The 24992-nt window shown below is 37.2% G+C and overlaps 1 protein-coding gene across 4 annotated transcripts in view; it reads right to left on the bottom strand.

Annotated features, from left to right (window-relative positions):
- The window catches only part of ZDHHC21 (zinc finger DHHC-type palmitoyltransferase 21), a 61380-nt gene extending 36804 nt beyond the window's left edge, over positions 1-24576 (bottom strand). The window contains exons 1-6 of one of the 4 annotated variants that reach the window (XM_041762063.1): positions 23419-23473; positions 22288-22362; positions 16053-16190; positions 9898-10097; positions 8500-8598; positions 667-778 (exon numbers count right to left, since the gene is read on the bottom strand). In XM_041762063.1, the coding sequence (XP_041617997.1) occupies positions 667-778; positions 8500-8598; positions 9898-10051 (365 nt within the window). In that variant the 5' untranslated portion in view covers positions 10052-10097; positions 16053-16190; positions 22288-22362; positions 23419-23473. Of the gene's footprint in view, positions 1-666; positions 779-8499; positions 8599-9897; positions 10098-16052; positions 16191-22287; positions 22363-23418; positions 23560-24552 lie in introns of those variants that run through there. The other 3 variants (XM_041762064.1, XM_041762065.1, XM_041762061.1) reach the window with 3 other exon arrangements.
- Between the last annotated feature and the right edge of the window lie 416 nt (positions 24577-24992).

Here is a 24992-nt window from a genome sequence, read left to right as displayed (position 1 = left end):
ATATCTTGTTCACAGATTTTTGTGACAGCTTTGAAATGAGATACAATGCAGAATTCTCACAGCATTTGTTTTTAAAATTCTATTTCTCAACTGAACTGTTTTTAAAAATATTACAAGAGAGCCCCCTATTGGCCAAAAATGTTGGCAGTTCAGCAGAATCAGCTAACTACCACTTTTACACACTCAGCTTGCATGTAATCTTAATACTTGTGTCCAATACATAATATTGAAAAAAGTTTACAGGGGGAGAAATGAGGTTATCAGCGTTTCTGAAATGTGTTATTCTTTAATTAAACAATTGGAAAGGGAAATACAAACAATGCAATGTATACGGTTTATTACAGTTAGAAATAATAACAGCTAATATTTAAATACTTTCTATGTGTAAGATGCTACACTAGATGCTTTACATACACTGCTTCATTTATACAACCATCTTAGTTCTTTTGTACATGTGGATGCATCTGTCAGTTTTCTGCTTGAATATCTCCTTATTAGAAAAGACAGGATCTGTGTGCAAAAATGACTTTGGCAGCTGATAGAACCTGACAGAATAAAGGTATCCTTACTGAAGGAATTTTAAAAACTGCATGACTTTAATATAACTTTAATTTTAATCTGCTAAGTACTGTTTTTTTTACTAAAATTAAATCATAAATTTCTTACCATGGACAGTGATGATCCATTCTCCTAACACAGTGGCCACAGCGGCTACAGTGATGGGAACGCTTTGGTCTCATCAAATTACATTTGTTACATAATTCCCAGAACTCCCTTTCTAGAGAAGGAAATTAAAATCCATTTAATAAAGGCAAATGACTAATGTTGAAATTTAGCAACAGCAGTTTAGATTTTATAGAAGTCATTGATATATACGTCCAAGAGACTTTTCTTCTTCTACATCTTCACCGTAAAAGAGTTTGCCATAAATATTGCTTTTATTTAAATTCAATTTGCCAACATATAACACCCCGTACACATCCTATCATGTGCCCTCATTAATGCCTCTCACCCAGTTACCCCATCCTCCACCCAAATATTGCTTTTCAATGCATGTCTTACTCTATACATTTCTAATTTTAAACACTGTAATAGTAAAACACTATTAATAGTCAAACTAAGGAACAGAAAATAATGTATTTGGGTTTGGGGTATATTGCTATAAGTAAAATTTAATGACAAAACCCTAAAGTATAACCAAATTATATTAAAACAATTTTATGTAAACAAATTCATTTCTAGAAATTTTATTAACTAAAGACTCTAAAGAAGAAATAATGCTGAATCCTAGTTTCATTAAGAAGTCAAAATCAATCCTATAAACTCATTAGAAAAAAGAGAGCATTCCCACCCCATAACCGTTTTATATTTTTAATAACAGTGAATTCATTTGGGAGTGTTTATGGGAAAGGGTTAGAAAAGGGTTTCAGAGGTATTAGAATGATTTCAGAAGAAGATTATGAGAGAATTATTATTTAATGAAAATAAGGAAGTTCTTTACAAAACTCTTTCTTACCACCGAGTAGCAATTTTCTCTACCTTGTAATTAAAGATCACACATTGAAGTTTTGTGCCAAAAACATTAAGTTTACAGAAAGTCATTTATTTTCATTATAATTTTTTCTAATCAGATCTTTAAGAACTATATGAAAGTCATCTACCAAGACAACTGCTTTATTATTCAGAATGTATCTCTTTAATATTTGTTGAAATGGAATTTTACTTTTACAAAATTCTTAAACCCTCCATCACTTATATTTAAACTACACTCTAATCTTGTTAAAAGCATGGGCATAGTAATAGTAATAGTAATAAAGCCTAGCTACCATACTGAGTAAATATTAGTATATGCAAACTATGAACCTAGCACACAATAGGCGGTCACTAAATGCTTGCTAAAGTATGAGAAGTTTGAATTTAAAAAATGACAGATTTTAAATATAAGTAAAAGAAGATAATGGTAGATAGTATTCCATTTTCTAAAAAGATACCCTATTTTAATTCCATTATTTTAGTTTAATGGCCAAGAGTAAAATCAATATACTGGAATTTTATATAGTAAAGTATTAGGAAAAAAACTCTACTATAGAAGATGTCAATAATAATAATAATAATAATAATAATAATAATAATAATAATATCAAATTCAATGATCCCATACTGAATAAGTTGAGAAATTATCATTTGCATTTAAAATTTCATTTTTTAATTATTGATATTCAATTTAGTTAACATATACTATATTATTAGTTTCAGAGGTAGGATTTAGTGATTAATGAGTTGCATATAACACCCAGTGTTCATAACATCAAGTGCCCTTCTTTATACCCATCACCCATTTCAACATATCCTCCCCACCCTCCTTCCCTCCAGCAACCTCAGTTTGTTTTCTAGAGTTAAGATCCTGTTTTATTTCTTATTCACAGTTCTTATTTTAATAAAAACTTACGTGAAAGAGCAACATTATTTAATTTAGACAGCTAAACTAATATTGTTTAACTGTAAGTGAAATGAAAACTCATTTCATATGTAGCACAATACAATGTCACAAGCAGATTACTCTTTCCCCACTTAGCTAGAGATGCTCTCAACCATCCCAATGTTAAAACTTTGAATTATATATTGCAAGAAATATAGTCAGGAAGTAGACTCCCCCTGATAAGCCAATTTTCATTAAAAGACAATATAAAACCATTAGGTTTTAAACCAGTGTCTAAAAATATAAATATGGTGTATTCATTATTAGTCATTTCAGCATACAACAGTCTAAAGAGTAAAAATCTTTATTTCATACTTAAAAATGTTATCTCCTCAGAAACAAGCCAGCATTTGGCTATAGTGCAAGAAAGCCTAGAACTGTGTAGTCTATACCACGGGGTGGGAAACTACAATCCACAGGCAAATAAATCCAGGCCACCACCTGTTTTCATGAGCTAAGAATAGTTTTTACAATTTTCAATGATTGACAATAAGAAGAATGTGTGATATGTAAAAGTCTTGAAATTCAAATTCCAGCCATACATAAAGTTTTATTTGAACACAGTTCAAATGAATACTCATTCATTTACATTTTATTTCTGGCTGCTTTGGGGCTACAATGGCAGAGCTGAGGGGCTGTGACAGAGATTGTATGGTCTATAAAGCTGAAAATATTTACTATCTGGACTCATACAGTAAAGAAGAGTTTGCCAATCTATGGTCTAGATCATAAATTTGTTTAAAGAAAGAGCTTGAGCCATTCCACTGGCTAAATTTAGGATACTATAAAGTATCTAAAATGGCTTTGAAAACTCACATTTTCTCACACACGTGTACACACACACACACACACACACCCCTATGTGTTTAGAGGAGAAAAAAAAATCACCATTTTAAATATCTAGAAATTTAAAGTAGCATCTATGTTTTTGCCTTGTATAGCAAGAAAAAAGATCCATCCATCTTAATCGACCCTACATATCTATAAACCATTTCTTGCTCTTCTCCTTTTTCTTCTTTGGGGTTTATTCATTTCAAATGTGCCCTGGTGACTGACATACTCTGACGTCTGAAGACTTCTGTACTAGCCATCTAATATGAAATAAAAGCCTATAGGGAAAAAATCAGAAGGCAAAATGCCATCTGTAACTGATGAAAATAAAGATTTTTATTTATTTATTTATTTATTTATTTATTTATTTATTTATTTTTAAAATAAAGATTTTAAATTTAAAAAAAGGCCTATGGGAGAGAGAAATCAATTGCTAATTTATGATAGCTATAGAAAAATTGACAACTGGCTTTTTTTAAAGGAAAGAAAAATTTTAAAGAAAAGAACAATTGAAAAGTGATTTTTTTAAAGAAAAGAAAAATCAAAACATAAAGCAAATAAAAGAAGACAAACTCCACAAATGACTCGGTAAACCTAAGTGACCTAAGTAAATAGTATCACATTGTGTAGCATGGATCCTCTTAATGCTGTAAATGCATAAATAAATACAAAGCAAGATTTGGTTTTGTTTTACTTATCCCTCAGAAAGAAAGTAATCACATTCTATTTCAGACTTTTAAAAAACTTGCATATTAGGCCTTCTCAATTACTGTATTTAAAAAACACAAAATAATGTTTTAGGGAGGAAAATATAATTTGAAACTATGAAAATCAATACAACGTTTGGCTCTTTACAGAGGTTTCCTGACAGAATCACTTGACAATGTAGAAAATAAATGGCAGTAAGTCTTTAACAGATCTCCTTTAAAAAGCAATATAAGTAATGGAGAGGGAGGGGACTGGGGTGGCTCAGTCAGTTAAGCATCTGACTTCAGCTCACATCATGATCCTGGAGTCCTGGGATCGAGTCCCACATTGGGCTCCCTGCTCAGCTGGGAGTCTGCTCCTCCCTCTCCCTTTGCCACTCCCCCTGCTTGTGCACTCACACACTCAGTCAAATAAATAAATAAAAATTAAAAATTAGGGATCCCTGGGTGGCGCAGAGGTTTGGCGCCTGCCTTTTGGCCCAGGGCACGATCCTGGAGACCCGGGATCGAATCCCACATCGGGCTCCCGGTGCATGGAGCCTGCTTCTCCCTCTGCCTGTGTCTCTGCCTCTCTCTCTTTCTCTCTCTGTGACTATCATAAATAAATAAAAATTTAAAAAAAATTAAAAATTAAAGAAATGGGGAGGGAAGCAAAACTACAAGTGAAAACATGACTTTGAGCATTAATAGCATATGTGTCCCTACATGTGTGCTATTTTGGGGTAAAATTTCAAGGGACATTATCACACAAATTTTATTTTTTTTTTATTTTTTTTTTTTTATCACACAAATTTTAAAGGTGCTACATTTTTTTAAATGTGGAAGATTTTGTTCAGTAACAGATACGTAAAAGTCTTGAAATTCAAGATTTTTGAATTTTGCTCTACTCAAAATGCCTCTAATGATGACAAAAACAGTTAAGTCAAACATGTAAGTTAAGAACTTGATGATGAAAATGTTCTAAAATTGACTGTGGTGGTGCACCTGCCTGGCTGGCCCAGTCAATAGAGCACACGACTCTTGATCTCTGGGTTATGAATTCAAGCTCCACATTGGATATAGAGCTTCCTTTAAAATATAAATAAATGAAATTGATTGTGGTAATGGTTGCACAACTCTGTGGACATACCAAAAGCCACTAAAATGGGTGAATCATATGGCATGTGAATTATACTCAATAAAGCTGTTTTTTCTTTAAAGTTAGAGACTGAATGAAATCATTTTATAACACTTGGAAATGACAAAGTAATATTTCTATATTTCAAGCATGCATGGGATGAATTTGAATCATATAAATACATGTTTAATTATTTAATTTGACTATTTTACCTACATGCCCAAAAGTTTATAAAAATCAAATTCTGGGGATCTTTGTGTGGGACAATGAAACATTCTCTTATATTCAAATGACCTCATATATTTGGTGAGTCATTCTATTTAAAAAAGAAACAGAAAGTCATGTAAAATATTTCAGAGTTAATTCAATTAAAACATGGTTAAAACTGGGGCACCTGGGTGGGTCACTCAGTTAAGTGTCTGCCTTCGGCTCAGGTTGTGATCCCAGGGTGCTGGGATGGAGCCCCCTGTTGGGTTTCTTCCTTAATGGAGAGCCCACTTCTCCCTCTTCTCAGCCTCTCCCTGCACTCATGCTCTCTCTCCATCTTTCTTTCTCTCTCTCTCTTTTTCACTAGCACAATCTCAAATAAATAAAATCTTTCTTTTTAAATGGTTAAAATCAAAAGTATTAGGGCTTAAGTTTACTTTTCTAAAGAATTCAATTATATGAAAACTGCTCAACTTTAAAACATTGATGAATAAATATCAGTTTTGGGATCCCTGGGTGGCGCAGCGGTTTGGCGCCTGCCTTTGGCCCAGGGCGCGATCCTGGAGACCCGGGATGGAATCCCACGTCGGGCTCCCGGTGCATGGAGCCTGCTTCTCCCTCTGCCTGTGTCTCTGCCTCTCTCTCTCTCTCTGTGTGTGACTATCATAAATAAATAAAAATTTTAAAAAATTTTAAAAAAAATATCAGTTTTTATAGCCCCAACTCAAGTCATGCGATTTTTTTCACAGTCAAAATTTTGTATTTTTTACTATGTTAAAACCATATTTGCAAAATAATCAGGAAACCTACACCATGAGACACATGATAACTTCAGTTTTCCCCAGAATCAAAGCAAAGGTGAATAAAGGGCTAAAATTATTCATCTCTATATAGATCGTGGTTAAAAAAAAAAAAAAGGATGGAGACAAGTATTTGGGTGTCACAGCACTCTATGACAACCTGCTGTGTGACCTATACAGAACAATCTACACTGGGTTATTCAGTCTACCTACCTCATGCAATTACCATGAGGATCAAATGACAGGAGATAGTAAAATACTGTGGAAACATTAAAAAACAATAAATGAAGTATTTTTTTTTTCATTTGGACAAAAGGTAACTCTTCGGGACTCAGTGAAGAATAACTGGCCAAATGTCAACTGAGTTCAGAAAGAATGCAGACATCCAAACAACAGCAACGTGCCATGGAGCCCTACCATCATTAGCTAAAGGTAACACAGCGCTTTTTTTTTTTTTTTCTTTTTTTTTTTTTTTATTTATGATAGTCACAGAGAGAGAGAGAGAGAGAGAGAGAGAGAGGCAAAGACACAGGCAGAGGGAGAAGCAGGCTCCATGTACCGGGAGCCCGATGTGGGATTCGATCCCGGGTCTCCAGGATCGCGCCCTGGGCCAAAGGCAGGCGCCAAACCGCTGCGCCACCCAGGGATCCCAACACAGCACTTTCATGTCAATTCAATTAGTCCTGAGGACATAATTCATTTGGCATTCATTAAAACCAATGTTTTTTAAATGTTTAACTAGCTAATTTTTTAAAAAATCATAAAATTCCTCTTAAAAACTGCAGTTCTCTGTTTTCTCTTTAAAAATTGTAAGATCTAAGAACACTGGGCCTACATGACAATTTCACTGTAGCTGCTGCCTTTAGATGGGAGACTTTCAGTATGACATTGTTCTTCGTTGGCCTCTCTTACTGATTTGTAGCATCTGATACACGCAGGCATTTGAGTTTCTGACTGCTGCAAACTAAAGATTTCGTCAGAAATGGGTCCTGAGTTAGGAAAGGCTTGCTTCTCTAATTTCCTGGAAACACTGGGTTTCAGAGTCGAAGGAGGCAATATCTTTATTAACATGTTAGAGAGCCCTTGATTTAGGCTACTTGAAGAAAGAGATTTGGTACAAATTGCAGATTGCCACCCTCCCTACCCCAAAACGTGTGCATGTGCGCACACACGAAAACTGACAGTGATACTGCTTCTCTAAGTAAATAGAAGCAAAATATTTGACACAGTTCTCAGAAATTGCTAGTCATATAACCATCAGTGTCATATCATTCCCATTTAATCATTAAACTTGCAAGGCCAAGTATGTCCCTAAGCAATGGCTCTCAGCAACTTAAGGGAGGCTCTTTAAGTGACTTGCCACTAATCTAATTTCAGAGGGAATTAATGGGTTCCCCAACTTTTTACACACTGGAATCACCTGGGATCTTTGAAGAGTGCTGATATCTGGCTCCAACCTCCATACATTAGGATTTAATTAATACAGGATTGTGATCAGGACACTGACATTTTTAAAAGCTCCCTTGGTGCTTCTAATGTCGGCAAGGCTGGAAAGTACTGAAGTACTATAGGGAATATTCTGGTTCTCTAATATCCAACAAAGTCACAGAAATTTCTCATTAGAAGAAAGCACAAGGAGTTCTCAAAGCTTATATAGCAAATGATCAAAAAGTGCAACTGAGGAAAGAGAGTACCTGACGTTTACTATACCTGGCATATAATAATAAACAAGCAATACATTTTCAATGTATTGAACCACATTTCTGTGGTTCAAATGGTTATTATGCAATAAGGGGGCCCCAAATTACCTTCAACAGACACTAGAATAAAAAGCCTTCAATTTTTTTCACTGAATTGTTAAAACTTGGAAAAATGTAGGCAATTGTGTCATTATACTACAAATATTTACTCTAAGCAATATTCAATTTATAATATCACAAAGAGAAGGATACCATCAAAAAGAATCCTTTTAAATAAAAACATATCAGGTAATTATATATCATTCAACAAGCATTTACTTGTGACAGAGATAGGCACTAAGGATAGAGACAGAACAAATGAAGAAAACAAAACAAAAACTCTACACCCTCACAGAGGCTATTATGTAGGTCTAGGGTGGGAGAAGAGAAAACCAAATAAACAGGTAAACTACAAGGAGGCAGGGATTGGGGGATACCAGGGTCAGCTGGGATTTGCAATTTTAAATAAAGAAGTCTAGAAAGGAAACATTTTTTGAGAAAAGACTTGAGAATGGTGTTAGAGGACTTTATAATGAATACATGCTAAAGGCTATAAAATACATTCACAAAGGTAATAATGCCAGCAGAACAAAAGTGATCAATCTGAAGAGTGCCATACCTCCATGTGGAATCTTAGGGTTCTCAGGGAGTCTTCCTGGATCAGTAAATGAGGCCCTCACTAATGCAACCAGACAAAATATGGCAATGCCATAGAATACTTTGAAATAAATAAGAAAGTTAAGTAAATAAAATTAGTCATTTATTCTTCAAAATATTTTATCAAAAAGTATATTGAAAGTTTAAAAGCATGTTTTAAATAATGCCATCAGGATTAATAATTTTCAAAAAATAAAATGGAAAAATTAAACGACTAAATAAAATAATTAAGTACTAATTCATTTCATTCATCAAATAATACAGCCAATAGACTGTCTCATACATATTGTTAAATATTATTTTGCATAACTGACAAATTTGCTATAAATCAGATTTTTTATTAACAGAGATTCCTTGTCAATAATGGCATAAATGAATAAGCACCCTTTTAATTACTAAAAGTACTATATTTGACAGAATCAAAGCAGCATTTTAAAACCCATCCTACAATTATACATTTTCATCACCTCTAACAGGCTATCTTCAAAATTATTTTGAGTTAGTTACATCCAATTGCTCCTTTCAATAGATCTTAAGATATTGATGTAATGTGAAAATAAAGAATCTAGAAATTTTGAGTTTTTAAAAGAATAGTTAGAAAAATAACAGTAAGGAAAAATAGATTCATTCCTTATAATTCTACATTTTAACCGAAAAAAAAAAAAATAGGCATTTGGTGGGAAAAGGGAGGAAGGCAGTGCACCCGTAATAGGAAACTTAGTTTGAATGCTAGCACCAGAGTGGACTGCATGGTACTGGTCAGTTTTACCACTTGTATAACAGAGATTATATTTCCTACAGCACTTGTGAGGCCAAAATGACATAATATACAAGGAAACTGTAAATGCCATGTACATGTAAAATATTTCATTTCAATCTTATTCTTTTAATCATAAGCAAGCCATCACCAAATGAACTATAGCAGAAAATAATTATCCAAGAGTTCAGTGTCACCATAATCCACATCATAATCCATAATTTTTGTATTATGAAATTCTCATTTCTCAGTAATGTGGACCATCTTCATCCTTAAAACTCCTTCCACATTTGAAATAAGTACATAATAGAAACACTTAAAATACACACAGACACACACAAAATAGCACTATTGTGTCAGTTTCATTTTAAACGAAACAACCTTTAAATCTTTTGCAGAGTTAGATAAGGAGATCCCACACATATCCAACCCTGCAAAGTATATAAAAGCCAGTCTTTTTCAAAGCTTCCACAATTTAGTAAGTAACTTAATATTAACAGCACTAATAATATTAAAAGAAAGGTTATCACAGTGATACTATACACCAAAAATATTCACAATGAGAAAACTAATTATATAAAGAAATAAAGATCAGAAACTTACTTATTATTAATATGCCTGGAATATGTCCTTCTTCATAGTGAGGAAAGAGGACAATTTTGGGAATTAAAACAATATTGTATAACCAGACAAAGACAATCAAACCCATGCAGCACCAACCATGTGGATCAACAACAAAGTGAATCCGGAGACCCATTTTTGCAGTCCCACAACTGCCTGCCAACCCACAAGGAATGACGATCCTAAGGAGAGGTAACAGAGGAAAAAATTACTTATGTAGAAAAAAGTACTTGACTAAGACAAAACTATGTTACTGGCAACTATAAAATGACACTGAATTTTCTTTGTATGTTTTTGACAAAAGGAAACACATTGGAATACAAAAAGAAGTTTCAGGATAGTCAAATTTCATCATGAGCTTCAACTAATTTAATTCCAATCTTCACTATGAATTGCTATCATAGAGGATAAATTGGCAATACCTTCTGAAGCTAAACACAAGTCTGTCCTTAACCCAGCAATTCCACGTGTAAACCCAAGAGAAAGGAGACACATATTAGAAGATATGTGCAAAATTGTTTAGCAGTTTTAATCATTAGACTAACTGATGGTCATACAAGTCAAAATACTTGCTCATACAAGTCCCTCTTGTGGTGGAAGGGGTGTTACTAACTACAAAAGGACATAAGGAAAACGCTGAGAGGCTAGAATTGTTCTGTATCTTGACCTGGGTATACCCATATGTAAAAGTTCACTGTTCTGTACACTTAAGATTTGTGCAATTTAATTTTAAACCACAATACAATGCCTTAAAAAGTCATTTTGAAAAGTTATGATAACCAGAAAGTAAACACAAAACTGCCAAAAAATATTTAAATTCACAGAACTAAGCCCTACTAATCTTATTACTATCAATTCAAGAAGACCCCTGTTTAAATGGGACTTTTTCATATGAGTGTTAACAAAATCAATCTCCCGGATAATTCTATTTTCATGGTACCAAAGAGTGATTTAAAATACATGCCTACCTTAGTAGATAGAAATTACTCTGTAAGGTCAAGGGGGCACTTTTCCCATTAAATACAATGGAATAATACAATAATAAAGTAGGACAATGTTTCTCAAATCTGTAGGCAAATCAGAATCAACTGAGGAGCTTTTTAAAAATACCTTATTCTTATAGTGAAAGGGAATATAAAGGAAGGGAAAAGAAATGTTGGGAAATATCAGGAAGGGAGACAGAACATAAAGACTCCTAACTCGGGGAAACGAACTAGGGGTGGTGGAAGGGGAGGAGGGCGGGTGTTGGAGGGGAATGGGTGATGGGCACTGAGGTGGACACTTGATGGGATGAGCACTGGGTGTTTTTCTGTATGTTGGCAAATTGAACACCAATAAAAATTAATTAAAAAAAAATAAAAATAAAAAACAAAAATAAAAAAATAAAAATAAATAAAAATACCTTATTCTTGGGTCCTATTCCAGATCTACTGAATTATAATTCTTTATGGAGTAAAGCTCAAAAACCAATAAAATGTTTTAAAATGTTCCCCACATGTCTCTGATAGAGCTGACTGATATCTAAAGACCACCGATCCAAAAGCTTCCCTAAGACTTCAATGTTAAGGCAATGAGTTGACCTCAGTTCAACAAATTTATTCATGGAGCCACCACAACATACCAGTTATTATAGATACAATGAGGAATGAGATGTGGTCTTTTTTTAAAGTAACTAACAGTCTAGTGTGGAAGAGTCATAAACTGGGTTTAATAAAACATGTTAAGGTCCAGATATGTGGACAAGATGGCCCCAGAGGCATGGAGGATGGGGACTAGCTAAATTTGGGCAGGACTCCCTATAGATGGTGAAATCTGAGTTCAGCTTTAAAAGATGAGTAAAAGTTACCCAAGCAAAGAAAAATGGCAACAACACTGCAAACAGAAGGAACATCAGGAAGCATACAAGGGCAAAAATTGTAGGAGGTATTACAAATTGCCATGATAAGTCATAAAGTGTACAGTGGGGCATGAAGGGTGAGAAGGGGCTACCATGAAAGACACAAAGATGCCATGTTAGAATGCTAAGACTTCATTCTTAGGCATTGGAAAGCTACTAAAAAAGGAACATGATGAGATTTATACTTTAATAAATTATTGAAACTCTGGTGTCAAGGGTAAAATTAAAGATCAGTTAGGCTAAGGAAAGACAAAAGCCAAAATTAGGTTTGGAGAAGAGATCAACTGAGGAAATAGTTACAATAAAACCAGTATGTTTTACTAACTGACTGGATATTAGGGGTTACAGAGGAATCAGGCAAGAAGGACTCCCAGATTTTCATCTTCTATCCCTCACTATCATCAGTTGGAGAGCCTCAGGATCTCACCCCTTAGGGGCCTTGCCAATGTTCTTTAAAGCTACAAAGATACCAGAACAAAGAAAAATGATTTCGGATTAGCTAATTTTAAAGTAATACCCTGATCCTATCATCCTTAGAACATGCAAATACTGGAGCAGCAGGAAAAAAAGACAAGAAACCAAATGCAACACCACCCAACTGTTTAAATCAGATATGGTCTAAATTAGTACTTATGTATGAATTTTAAAATAGAAATAGTGCCTAAGCCTTTAAAAAAGTAAAAGTTGAACTTCATCACCTTTTAATTAGAAAATTAAAAGACCTATCAGTATCATTAAAGTGAGGAAAGTCACAGAGGATAAAGTGTGCTATTTAATTTACTGGGTATCATTGTTTTAAAAACTAAAGGAGCTCAAATACAAATGATAAGCTGTCTACATAGCTAAAATGAGAAACATTAAAAAGAATGTTTATTTTTACAGCCTTGCCAACCATCAAGTGCCAAAAGAAATGACAGAAGGCTCTGTCTCTCAACATGTTCAATATTATTAACTTCATGTACCTTCTTTCTTGTAATGTTTCAGTTCCAGTCAGGACTGAAAAAAACAGACTATGAATTCCAATAATTACAGAGAATAATTTCACTATTTATTTCTAAATTTATTAGTATTAGAAACAGAGAAGCCTACAAGCCAGCAAAATAAGTAGCAGAATTAGAAAATTACTCATTAATTTTTTTGAGCTCTATTTGTATTCTCCTCCACCAGAGAATAACAAATTTCTTATAAGATTCCTCACAACTGAAAATACTAGATACTGAAAGGTAGAGTCAAATGTGTCTGATTTTCCTGCATGTAAGCATATGTAGACAGCAAGCCCTAAAAGAACAAGCATCCCCAAGGAGAAGTAAGTAAAGAACAGAAAAATAGAACAAAGAATAAATAAGATGTTAAATTCTTTTTTAAATACCTGATTAGTGAAAATTAATGCCACATAAGCTTTACAGCTAGATTGCGGAGAAGCAAACAGTAGTCTTCCAAGAGCTCCAAATCAGATTACAACCAGAAACACATAACTGGTAGAGTTGCAGAATCACTCCACTCAGTTAATATCTACTAGGCGTGGCTTATGGCCGAACAGAAACTATTACACATCCTGAGCAACAATCAAACTGAACACAGTGCTGCTGTTGGGTTTAAAGGATTGGCATTTGTAAAATACTTTCATTAGCTGGAGATTCTAACATGCTAATTTATACATTAAAAGGTGAGTTCATAACTCAAACTTTGATGTAACTAGTGGACATACTGGTACTTCAACATTTTTTAAGATTGCTATCTGGTGACTCTACTTGAGTGCTGTGACTAAGTTCATTAATGATGTAAATTACTACAGCACAAACTGTTTTTTTTTTTAAGATATTATAATTCAACTCTAATAAACTGGACTACATAAATATTTACAGTGTCCAAACTATTCTAGGAGGAAACTAGCTTTCCTTTCTTGCCTTTTTAGGCCACTAAATCTTACTACGTATTTTCCTCAGGAAGAATACTAGAATCACTATGAAAAGAAAGGGATGGAAAACTATTAAAGGACAGAAAACAATAACATCAAAAGGCAAAATTTAGGAAAGGATAGAAATTAGCCAAAATGATTTACAAGAAATCTAGCCAAATGTTCTCTTTAAACTCACAGTTTTATGTGATTCTCCACATCAGCCTTATGAGTGTTTCATAAATATTAAAAAAGTATTCCTTCTCTCATCCCTCCTATCTGAAATGTCCCTACAATTTTGCTTACTCTATTTAAATTCAATTCATACTTCAAGGTCAATTTAAATCTCACTCTCCAGATGAAATTTTTCCTGCCACCTCAGTTCAGTGATTTTTCTCTTCTAAATTTCAAATACAAAGTAAAACTAGTAGAAGAAAATAGCAAGTAGTTTTACAATCTTGAAATGAGGAAGTCGTCTCCAACAAGACTACATAAATATTAAAATTTCTGAAACCTAAAACTTACTGCAAGCAAAATTAAAAGACAAAGTATCCCTTTCAAAAAACATTACAATACATGAAAGGTAAGAGGCATACAAAGTAAATACACAGAGAAGCAATTCACAAAGGAAAAATAAATAATGGCTAATCATTATTGATTAGGAAAATATGAAATAACTAGGTGTATTTTTTATCCTTTGTATTCACAAAATTTTTAAAAGACAGATGATTATCCAATGATGAGACAGCATGGAGGAAAGGACATGCTCATCCATTACTGGTATGCATGTAAACTGATACAATCATCTTTATAGGGCAAGTTAGTAGGATCTATTAAAAAATCAAACTCACCCAGCAGTTTTATCTCTAGTAACAGCTACCAAAGTACTCATTAATAAGTGTAGAGGTATGTACCCATTCAAGGTGTTCCACATGGTGCTTTTTGTAATCACAAAAATTGGGCACACGTCAAAGTTCATGAAGAGAGAAGGAATGGTCAAATAAATTCTAAGACATCCAAAGTGCCAAGCTATTTCCAAGCTACTATAATTTTAAAAGAAAACAAGAAAGGAAAAAAAGGAGGTATATCTAGACCTGCATATGGCTACCCACACATAGTGTTGAATGAAAGAAAGAAGTTATGAGAAAAAAGCTTAACAGTGGTTTCCTAGAGGAGAGGGGAATAATGGAGAGACTAGGAAAAGGCGTAAGGGAACACTCCAGTTCCCTCATGAAGATCTCCATCTCGGTATGAATTTGAGGCACACAGGTTGTGAATCTGTCAGAAGTCCGCAAACATACACTTAAGAATGGTGCGTTTCATGGTATGTAAATTTACCCTTTAAAAACCCCTATATACCAACATTGAACTCTAGTTAATGATATGTAGGCTGAAATATCAGGGAGGGGGCGGAAGGCAGAAATGTACTGATGTCTGCAATTAAGTATGAAATGGATCCAAAAAAAAAAAATAAAGTGGATTGACGGGTAGACAGAGAGATGGATAAGCATGTGATGAAGTTTAATAAAATATGAGTTGCAGAATCGAGGTGATAGGTATTCAGATATTATACCACAAATTTTTTTCAACTCTTCTGCTTAAAATTTTTCATAATTCAACATTGGAGGGGAAAACAAATTACAGAAAAGTTTATATAACATGATTCTTTCTTTGTTAAAAAAATACGTATAAATAATTTCTCAATATGTACAGAAAAAAAAATATAAAAGAAAACACATCCACCAAACTGTTAACACTAGTGGTTACTACCGAGCTGAGGAAGGAAAGAGAGTGAGAAGAAAAGCTTTCACATTTTATGTATAGATTATATGTTCTTTTAAGTTTATTAATAAACATGTGCACTTCTAAATTCTTTTCAACCAACTGAAAAATAAAGGTAGCTGAGGAGGTTCTGATTAGACACTACAACCTTTTACACAAGATGTTTAATTTAAGCCTCTCTTTGCCACTATATTTATCACCCTAAGATTAAATGCTTTTAAAATATTTTTTAAAAATAAGAATAAAAATAAAATTAATATCTTTTAAAATGCAGTATAGAAGCATCAGCTGTAAATCCATATCAGATTTGTATTTCAGGAGGATGTTTCTGAAATTCATATTACTTACAGATTACTTTTCTCTATGGAAAAAGAAATTTCTTATTTAAGAAAATGTCTAGCTAAAATTTAATATGAAAAATTTTAAATAAACATAATGCAACTACAATTATCTTTTTCTACAAGTGAACAATTTTTTCATGCATCTAAAAATAAGACTTTGATGATACTATGCCACATAATACAGAAACATATCCCCATGTAAAATTAAATGTAGACTTACCACTTGCAAATTCACCAAGATGTGCTGTAATTTTTCTGGTACTTGCATTTAGAGGTTTTATCTTGATTCATTCTTTTTTTAAGAATTCATTCATCCCAACAACTGGATCTCTCCTCAATGAGAGTCCTCCATGAGAATCTATTAATTGTTTAAACAAATAATCTCTTACAAAGATAAAAATTGTAAGTCACTCAATATTTCATGAAAATGTCAATTACAAAAGTTTTAAATTCAGAAATAAGATGGCTCAACTCCACCTGATTTTGTGTTTTCATATCCTACCCATCCCCCCAAAATCTGCATTTGATTACCATTATACAGGAAAGTTTTCTCTTTTGAAACCACCCAGTTCCCATAAAATCAAATTAGTATTGTGTGTCCAACATTTGGGCTTCATCAAACTTCCTGACCACAAATCACAAAATGACAACAGATTCTGAGATCATTGATGAGACAAAATGCAATGTAATGTCCCTCAAGATGTGAGGCTGGAACTATCCAATCACAATTGATAAACATAAAGAGTTTAAAATAGAAGCAAGTTTTAGTTTAAAATGCTTTAAGGAAAAAAGTTATCCTCCTATAATGAAACATTAAGAGAATCAACCATAAAAGTTAGTTTCTACAGTTCAAGCTTAAACAACCATACTGTAGCATTCTAGATAACATACATACACCAATTCAGTACTTATTAATGGAATTAACATCTATTGACTATATACTATGCCTTTGCACAGGATACAGACAAAGAAGAGATGGGCCCCATCCTCAGTGGAGACAGACTAATAAATAGACAAGATCCATACCATGTAAGACAAGGTAAGATAGAGGGCAAGAGGGCAAGAATGCACCTCATCTAGGAAGGATGTTGGTTCAGGGAACTTTTTTCAGTTATGGGAATATTTATGTGTATACTAGGTTGTAGTACAAAAGGTATTTCTTACAGCGAGTAAAAGATGTCTGGAGAGAGTGGAAAGTGCAAGTTAGCTAGTCAAAGAAAGGAGGCTCTTCTGAACAAGGAAGAGAAATCAGCAAAAGTATAGAAGCAGGCAGAGAAAACCTAAACAGACTGAAATGACTAGAGTCATTGCATATGGTAGAACGGAGTAAAACATGTTTAACCTTTTGAGCACACTCATCCCCAAGAAATATATTTTACGACCTCACCAGTATACACAGAAATTTATGACATGTTTTATATTCATTATATGAAATATATAATGGAAAAAATGTAATGAAATATTTGCCCTTACTACATGTGATGTACTCAGACACTGCTATCCTATTTTATCCTAGTTCACTTTAATAAAAATATATAATGTTGGGTCACAGACCACTAAAGAGATTTCATGACTCACAAGAGTGATCTAAGAGCAAAAAACACTGTTAAACCATGCAAATGAGTTTGGACTTTGCACTGAAAACAGTGGGAAACCATCAAAGGATTTTAGGCAGAAGAATGCCATGAGGAAGTTCGCATTTTGGAAAGAACAGCAACACTGTGAAGAATGGACTTGGGTGAATGGATAAAGCTCCCAAACTGATTACACAAAATAAGCTAGGCTTACAGGTTAAACCTGGTGAGAAATGAGGGTACCTGGGAAGACCAAAAACAAAGACTTATAAGGGGAGTGCAGTGGGACAGAGGTGAAGAAAGAACACAGGGCAGGAGACATGCTGGAAAAGGGCAAATTAAGAATTGAATGAGTAAAACTGGTATTACTTGGTGATCAACTGGAAGCAAAGGGCAGATGGTAGGACAGCTCCCAGGTTTTTAGCTTAGGGACTCCATGAAGGGTGGTACCACTCTCCAAGACAGGAAATGAAGGACAAGTTAGAGGAGTTTCCTAAGCGTACTGCTTAGCAGAACAAAAGGAAACTATTACTAACTGAGGATGTGAGAAATTCATCAAAATCATTAGCACTGCATTTCCATTCCCTTTATAGACTTTTTTAACTCTATTTTCTCCCAGTGTCAATTTTTCTATAGCCATGATTTTTAGATTGTCAAATATAATTTGTTTCTACTCTTACTTTCTAAGCTAATTTAGAGTGGTTTCTTTGCCTGCACTTTTGATTTTTTAGAGACAAAATATGGAATGACAAAGTAGAGGGGCTGCTACTCTAAGAGCAAATGAACAAATTCATCTTCGTCTAGAAAAAAATCACAAGCAGAATTAAATGTGGTACAACAAAATGTTCTGAAACATGGCCAAAGTCAATAATACTGCTATGGCTATGACCGTAGGGTGGCTTCCTAATGTTTCAGCAAAACAGTTCTTCCTGTCAGTATTATTAGGTAATAGCACAAGTCAAACATCTATGAGTCAAACCCAGGTCACTTAATGGCTTAGAATCAAGGAAAACGCCTACTTTACATTGACAGTTATTAGAGCTTCACTGCACCATAGCATTTACAATGGGATGACCATTTCATCTCATTCAACAGCATCACCAACACCAAGGAATCAAATTTCACCTATGTAGTATATAAACAATGCTAGGCTTAAAATTCCTTGTAATTTTAGGATAACAAAGAACATCCCAAAGTTTCCTAACTATAAAAAGTCATTAAGTATTTTTAACATTGTTATGTCTGAAGAAATACAATCAACAATTCATGGGGCAAACCAAAATAAAATCCCAGTTTCCAAAATGGTTAATATAGAAATACATAAAATTTAAATTTATAGTTGTAGCTTAAAATGAAATTACAACTATAAAATTTTAAACATATTTATCCAGATATTTAACTTCTGATGTTATCTAGCCTGAAAACTGGCCAGGTTAAATAATTCTACCTAAAATATCAGGCTACTGGGGTGCCTGGTGCCTCACTCAGTTGGTTAGGCAGCTGACTCTTGGTTTTGGCTAAGACCATGATCTCAGGGTCCTGGGACGGGACCAGAGTCAGACTCTGCTAGGTGGGGAGTCTGCCCCAGGATTCTCTCTCTCCCCTCCATCTCTGCCCTTGCTCGTGCACTTGTGGACTCTCTCCCGCTCCCTAAAATAAAATCTTTAAATATATATATATAATTATTTTTAATTTTTTAAAAATCAGGCTGTAGCTGTCTCTAATCAAGGAGGTAATTTAATTTTTAAAATATCACATAGGTATTCAGTTTATTTCAAGAGTAGGAAATTAATCTTGTGGTATATGAAAAAGAGAGCCACATTCAAATTATGGCACAGCCTCCAAGCTGCCGTTTCTTTTCAAGCTTCCGTTTAGCCATCTGTAAAATGGTGATAAAAATAACTCATGGAATTGTTGTTATGCTTAAATGAGAAACTGCCTGACAAATGAAAAGCAACTCTCAAAATAGTAACTTTAAAGGGGCTTGGGGAATAGGAGAGGAAGAGAGAGGAAGGTAAGTTTTACTTCTAGTCCTACAAACTCCAGAATCAAACAATGTTTCCAGGTCCCTATCTTTAAAGTCCTGATACAATTTAGCCATACCCCAACTCTACCTCTTCCAACAGTAGCCTGAGGACACTTGTCAGGGATGAGAAACCTCCCACAGCCCAGCCTTTCAGCTGGTATGGTACTATGAGCATACAGGGAAGTTTTATTTCTACGTGTTGGCATGGGGTCTCTTCAAGCAGAAAACTTAAAATAGAGATTTGATCTAAAATAGAGTGGCTGAACTAAAACCTGTAAACCAAAATCTTTCAAGGAAAAGCAGAAGGGCTGGTAAGTTAAGGACTAAAAAACCATGAGAGCAAATCAGGACCTGATTTCAGAAACTAATGAAGAATTTTGACTCAATGCTGAGTTCTCCAAGAAGACTCTGTGAAAATGTGGGTGGGCAAAGTGTCAAAGCAAAACATACTTGCAGTATCAATGGCTTCAAGAACCCACTTCTAGAACAGTCCTTAAATTACTACCTTCTAGGCAGAATTGAACATAAGCCATTGGCTCCTCTGTGTACCTTCATGAGTGAAAAGTAAATGTAAATTAATACCTCTGTCAAAAATATTGCACTACAATGACATACTTCATCAGAATTCCCTAACAGAAAGTAAAAACAGGGGCGCCTAGATGGCTCCATCAGTAAAGCGTCTGCCTTCAGCTCAGGTCATGATCCTGGGGTCCTGGGATCCAGCCCTGCACTGGGCTCCCTGCTCAGCTGGGAGCCTGGTTCTCCCTCTGCCTCTGTCCTTCTCCCCTTCCCTCTGGTTGTGCCTGCTCTCTCTCAAATAAATAAAATCTTAAAAAAAAAAAAAAAAAAGTCTACATGGGACTCTTCACTTAGGAAGGTAGAGACGTGGGAAAGGGTCAGGAAAGGCAAGCGAAGAACTCAAGTGTAGGGTAGGGACAGAAGGCAACAGATAACCTTTGCTGCAAACACAGGACAAGGAAAAACCTTCAGATAAAGTAAAAGTAGAAATAAAGAGGCCCTGGTGTTTCCTAGACACGAACCTCACATGTTCTTCCAAGAAGAAGGGAAACTAGCTGCCTACCTCTAGTACCCACAGCACCAAGACAGACTGAAAACAAAAAAAACAAAACAAAACCAAAACTAAATCAGATATCCTTCAAAGCAGGCCTTACCAAAGCAGGCACAGTTTAAGAACAATAATACTAAAACAAATAATCACTCCTTACTTGCTTGAAGTTGAAAATTCTGCCAAGTTATGCATTCCATAATGATGGATAAAAGGCTGAAAATCAGAAGCCCGGTTGAGGTCATACCTGCACACGTTAAAGTGCGAACTAAAATAAAATTAATCAGAGAGCGGCAAAATACTAATTTTTACTTAACCTGCCCTTTGGGGAAATGGCAACAGGTAGGTGAAAATAGCAGATACCCAGCCTGCCGCTTACACGAGATGAAGTTAAATCTAGCTGCGGGTAAATAAAGCATGGGCAAGAGGGGGTCTGAAAGGCAGAAGACAAACTGAGCATGTCACATCTTTTCCCTAGGGTACATTAAAAGAGGGAAATAAGTAAAAAACTACTATCACCCTAAGATATTTTTGGTGAGGTAGCTACCCATGAGAGCAGTGTTATTCCACATCGTGAATAACTAGATTTATTCAATTCACCAATGAGTCTTAACCAAAAAAAAATCACTATGCTGACAACAACAAAAAGGGATTTTTTCCCCATTTATTCTTATCTTTGACCTGTATTTTTCACTGATACAAAATAGTTCAAACATTTTCAACTCCGTAGGAGGTATAAGTGCACTCATTATTCTACTAACGTTAAAATGCTGTTTATATTTAGTGCACTTGAAAAACTGAATCTGAGCCCTAATGTTTTACTAAAGCAATATAAAATTCCTTCATGCCTTAATATAAAAGTAAAACTGAGCTTAGGGGAAAACTCTCTGGTAATAAAAATAGCTTTTCCTCTGCCTTCCCTGTTATCCCTGTTAATACTGATATTACCTGTATGTAGCCTTCTATGCTAAAAAAAGATTGTATTCATTCACACTCAATTACAATCCCAGAAAAAGACTCCATGGCGACAATACTAGACTTCTCAATTAGTTTCTTCACTAATACATGGCATTATTTTATCTATGCATTTTTCCACAGGCTCTGAATTAGTCCCTGTGAATTAAAAAAAAAAAAAAAAAAAAAAAAGATCCGGCAATGGGCAAGTAAGTAAAAATTGTATGATTCATTGGTCACTTCTTCTTTAGGATCTACCTGTTAAACTGATGGTTACATGTGTGCATTTAAAAATACCTACCTTTCTCTTATTAAGTAAAACACCCCAGAGATAGGCAGTGTGACATGGTTACCATATTATTTAAAATATGCTCTATACCATTCATTCCAACTACAACTGCTAAAATATGTTACATGTAGCGGAAATCACCAGTGTTTGAAGGGACCTAATATGATCCCACTGTTTTACATCCAAAATGAGGAACTCTATAATAGTACTACACCAATTTTCCAAAAATATGGAAATATACATTTTTTATATTTTGATATAATTTTCCTAATACTTCTTCAGGCATATGTTTAAAATGTGCCCTTAACATGTTAAAGGGTTTTAAATTAATTACAAATGTTGTATATGCTAAGTATAAAAGCTAAAATAAGCCTTAAATAATTTAGCCTAACTCCTTAGCTGTATAGATGAGAATACAGGATGGGTCACTGACCTATCATGACCCTACAGCTAGACTGTGACAGCAACGGGGCTAGAATCTAGTTTTTCTTTCCACTGCATTAAATCTCATTTGGTTCCTTCCTTCCAATTGATTTCTCAGCTCACCTCTTCTTCAAAAGTCTTTTTGCCATGAAGAGGTTGTGCAACTAAAGCAAAATAAAACACGGCTCTGGGTTTTACCTGCAAAATAAGTAAAATCTAAAGCAGTGAAAGGATTTAACAAGACATTACACAAAAGCCACAGGAGGCACAAGTCAAGCAGTCATGAAATGATAACTGTCGTTGTTATTATTTTTACCACGAGGAAGGTCGTGAATTTTTTTTTTCAGGATGCATACACATTAGCATCCTAGGCTGAGGACCCATTTGACACATCATCTTTTTTAACTTGCGCTTAATTATCCTTAGCCGTCTTTTAGGCTGTAACTTTACACTATGATTTATGACCCACCCATAATGACCTTGATTTTTTCCCCCCCTCTTGTACTTTTATGGACTGCTACACTGCAATATCTTCGAGTAATAACCGGTCAGGTTCCCTCAGCCCTAGAGATACAGACATCCTCCTCTGACTCACAAGGGATTTTAAAATGTGACCCAAATATATCTCGAGAAACCACAACTTTAAATGGACTCTCCACTTAAAATCCAGCGACCTATTTATTATAGTGAATGGTAACAAGTGCAAACTGCTGCCTTCCAGAAGCTACTTTCTCAGAATCCCTCTTGGGTGGGGGTGGGGGGTGGGGGTGGGGGTGCCCGAAGGTCACCGGAGGAGCCAACCACTTGTGCCCCTGCTGGTCCTCTGCAGCCGCGCGCCACGGTCTGCAAATGAATGAAAGGCTGAGGCGGCCCTGCGCGGGTCTGCGGGCGGGGGACGAGGTTCACGGGCGAGGAGCTCGGGGCACAGACTGAATAAATTAAAAGGCTGAATAAATAAATAAACCAAAGCCGCCCCCAGATCGCTGGGACTAGAGCAGGAGCCCATCCCCACCCCCAGGTCTAGGAGGGGGCGCTGGCGGGCGCGGCTCCGGGGGCAGCTGCTCCGAGAGCGCCGGGGCGAGGCGGGCGAGCCGGGTCCCGGGCGGGGGCAGGTGCGGGGAGGGGCAGGGCGCGCGGCGCGAGCGCGGCCAGGTGAGGGCGGCGGGGCCCGGCGGGGAGGGGAGCGGAGCGGAGGGGAGGGGAGGGGAGGGGCGGAGCGGGGGGGGCGTCGGCCCCGCGCCTGCACACACTCACCGGCGCCGGCGGGCTCGCCTCTCGCCGCCGCTGCTCTCGCGGCCGCCAGCCGCTCTTCCCCCTCCTCCCCCTCCTCCCCCTCCTCCTCCTCCTCCTCCTCCGGCGCCGCGGCCGTCGCCGTCGCCGTCGCCCGGGCCGGGCGCGCTCCCCTTCCGCTTCCGGGAGCCGGAGCGCCGGGGCCGGCGGGGTGGGGGTGCGCCCGCCCGCACGCCGCCGCCGCCGCCGCCGCCGCCTCTCCGCTCCCGGGGGCCGCGATGGGAGCCGCCGAGGGCCGAAAGAGCCGAGATCGCGCCGCGGGCAGGAGGAGAGGCGCCCGGGCCCAGCCGCGTGCGGCGCGGCCCCGCCGTCCCCGGAACGCTCGCACCTGACGCCCCTCGGCGCCTCCGCCCTCCGCGCCGCACCTTCCCGGCCGTGCCCCAGCCGTGCCCCTGCTGTGCCCCGGCCGTGCCCCTGCCGTGCCCCGGCCGCCCTCCTCTCCGTCCCCGCCCCCCACCTGGGGAGGGCGGAGGCGCCTCCCTGTAAGGCTCGCGGGCCCCTGCTCCCCCAGAGCGTCCCGGATGCCCCCCCCCCGCCGTGCCTTGCCTCAGAGCGCGCCCGCAGCAGCGGCTCCTGCCCGCGCGAGCTGGGTGCAGGTCCGCCCGCCAGGCCGGCCGAATCAGGACCTGCCCTCTAACCGGTCCTCCGGGTGATTCCGACACGCGCACCTCCCGTGTTGCAGGGCACTGGATTCCAGTGCGTGGTCGTGCCCATTGCAGACCCTCGGAGGAGCAAGAGCCGGAGTTGCCCCAGCCACCGAGGGTGCTGCCTATTCCTGTCGGACAAGCTTCACTAGGCGTTAAGGAGGCAGCCCACAGTTGCCAGCTTTCCCATCCCTGCAACCTAGGGAAAAGTAAGCTGAGTTGGCATTGCAAGTAACCCACCTCCAGGTCTAAGTTGGGATCTTATCAAACACCTCCCTTCCCTCACCTAAGCTGATATGATACAGTACTGCAATGTTGGTGGTAACACAGCTAAATCTCTGCCTGCATGCCCCAAGAGGAGAGTGTATGGGTGGAAGATTATTACTTGGTGCATAAAATCTGAACTTCTCACAGGATAGCATTGCAAGCCCTTCACGAACGTGTCTCCGTGTACCTCTCCAGTCTTAGCTCAAATGAACCTGGTTCCTTTACCCTTCTTAGGATGCCCTTTGTCTTCCTCTCTGATGATCTTCATCCAGACCTGGAAGCAGCTCAAACCCTGCCAGCCCAGCGTACTCTTCCACCACACACACACACACACACACACACACACACACACACACCGAAGCTTCCTTTGAACCCTTATGGTACCTTGTACCGCTAGGTTTTTTAAACATGTTGTGTTCTGGTTTATGAATCAATTACAAATACCTTTGGACCTTAAAGGCCTAGGTCAGTGGTTATCCAAGCGTGGTCCTCACACCAGCAGCATCAACACCACCCGGGAACTAGTGAGAGATCCCCGTCCTCCAGCTCCATTCCAGATCTACTGTTTTAGAAACATTAGGGGTGAAGTCCAGTAATTGGTGTTTCAACAAGCCTTCCAGGTGATCC

Source organism: Vulpes lagopus, chromosome 7, assembly GCF_018345385.1.
Source record: "Vulpes lagopus strain Blue_001 chromosome 7, ASM1834538v1, whole genome shotgun sequence".
Lineage (NCBI taxonomy): Eukaryota > Metazoa > Chordata > Mammalia > Carnivora > Canidae > Vulpes > Vulpes lagopus.
This window is presented reverse-complemented; position numbering and strand designations above follow the sequence as displayed.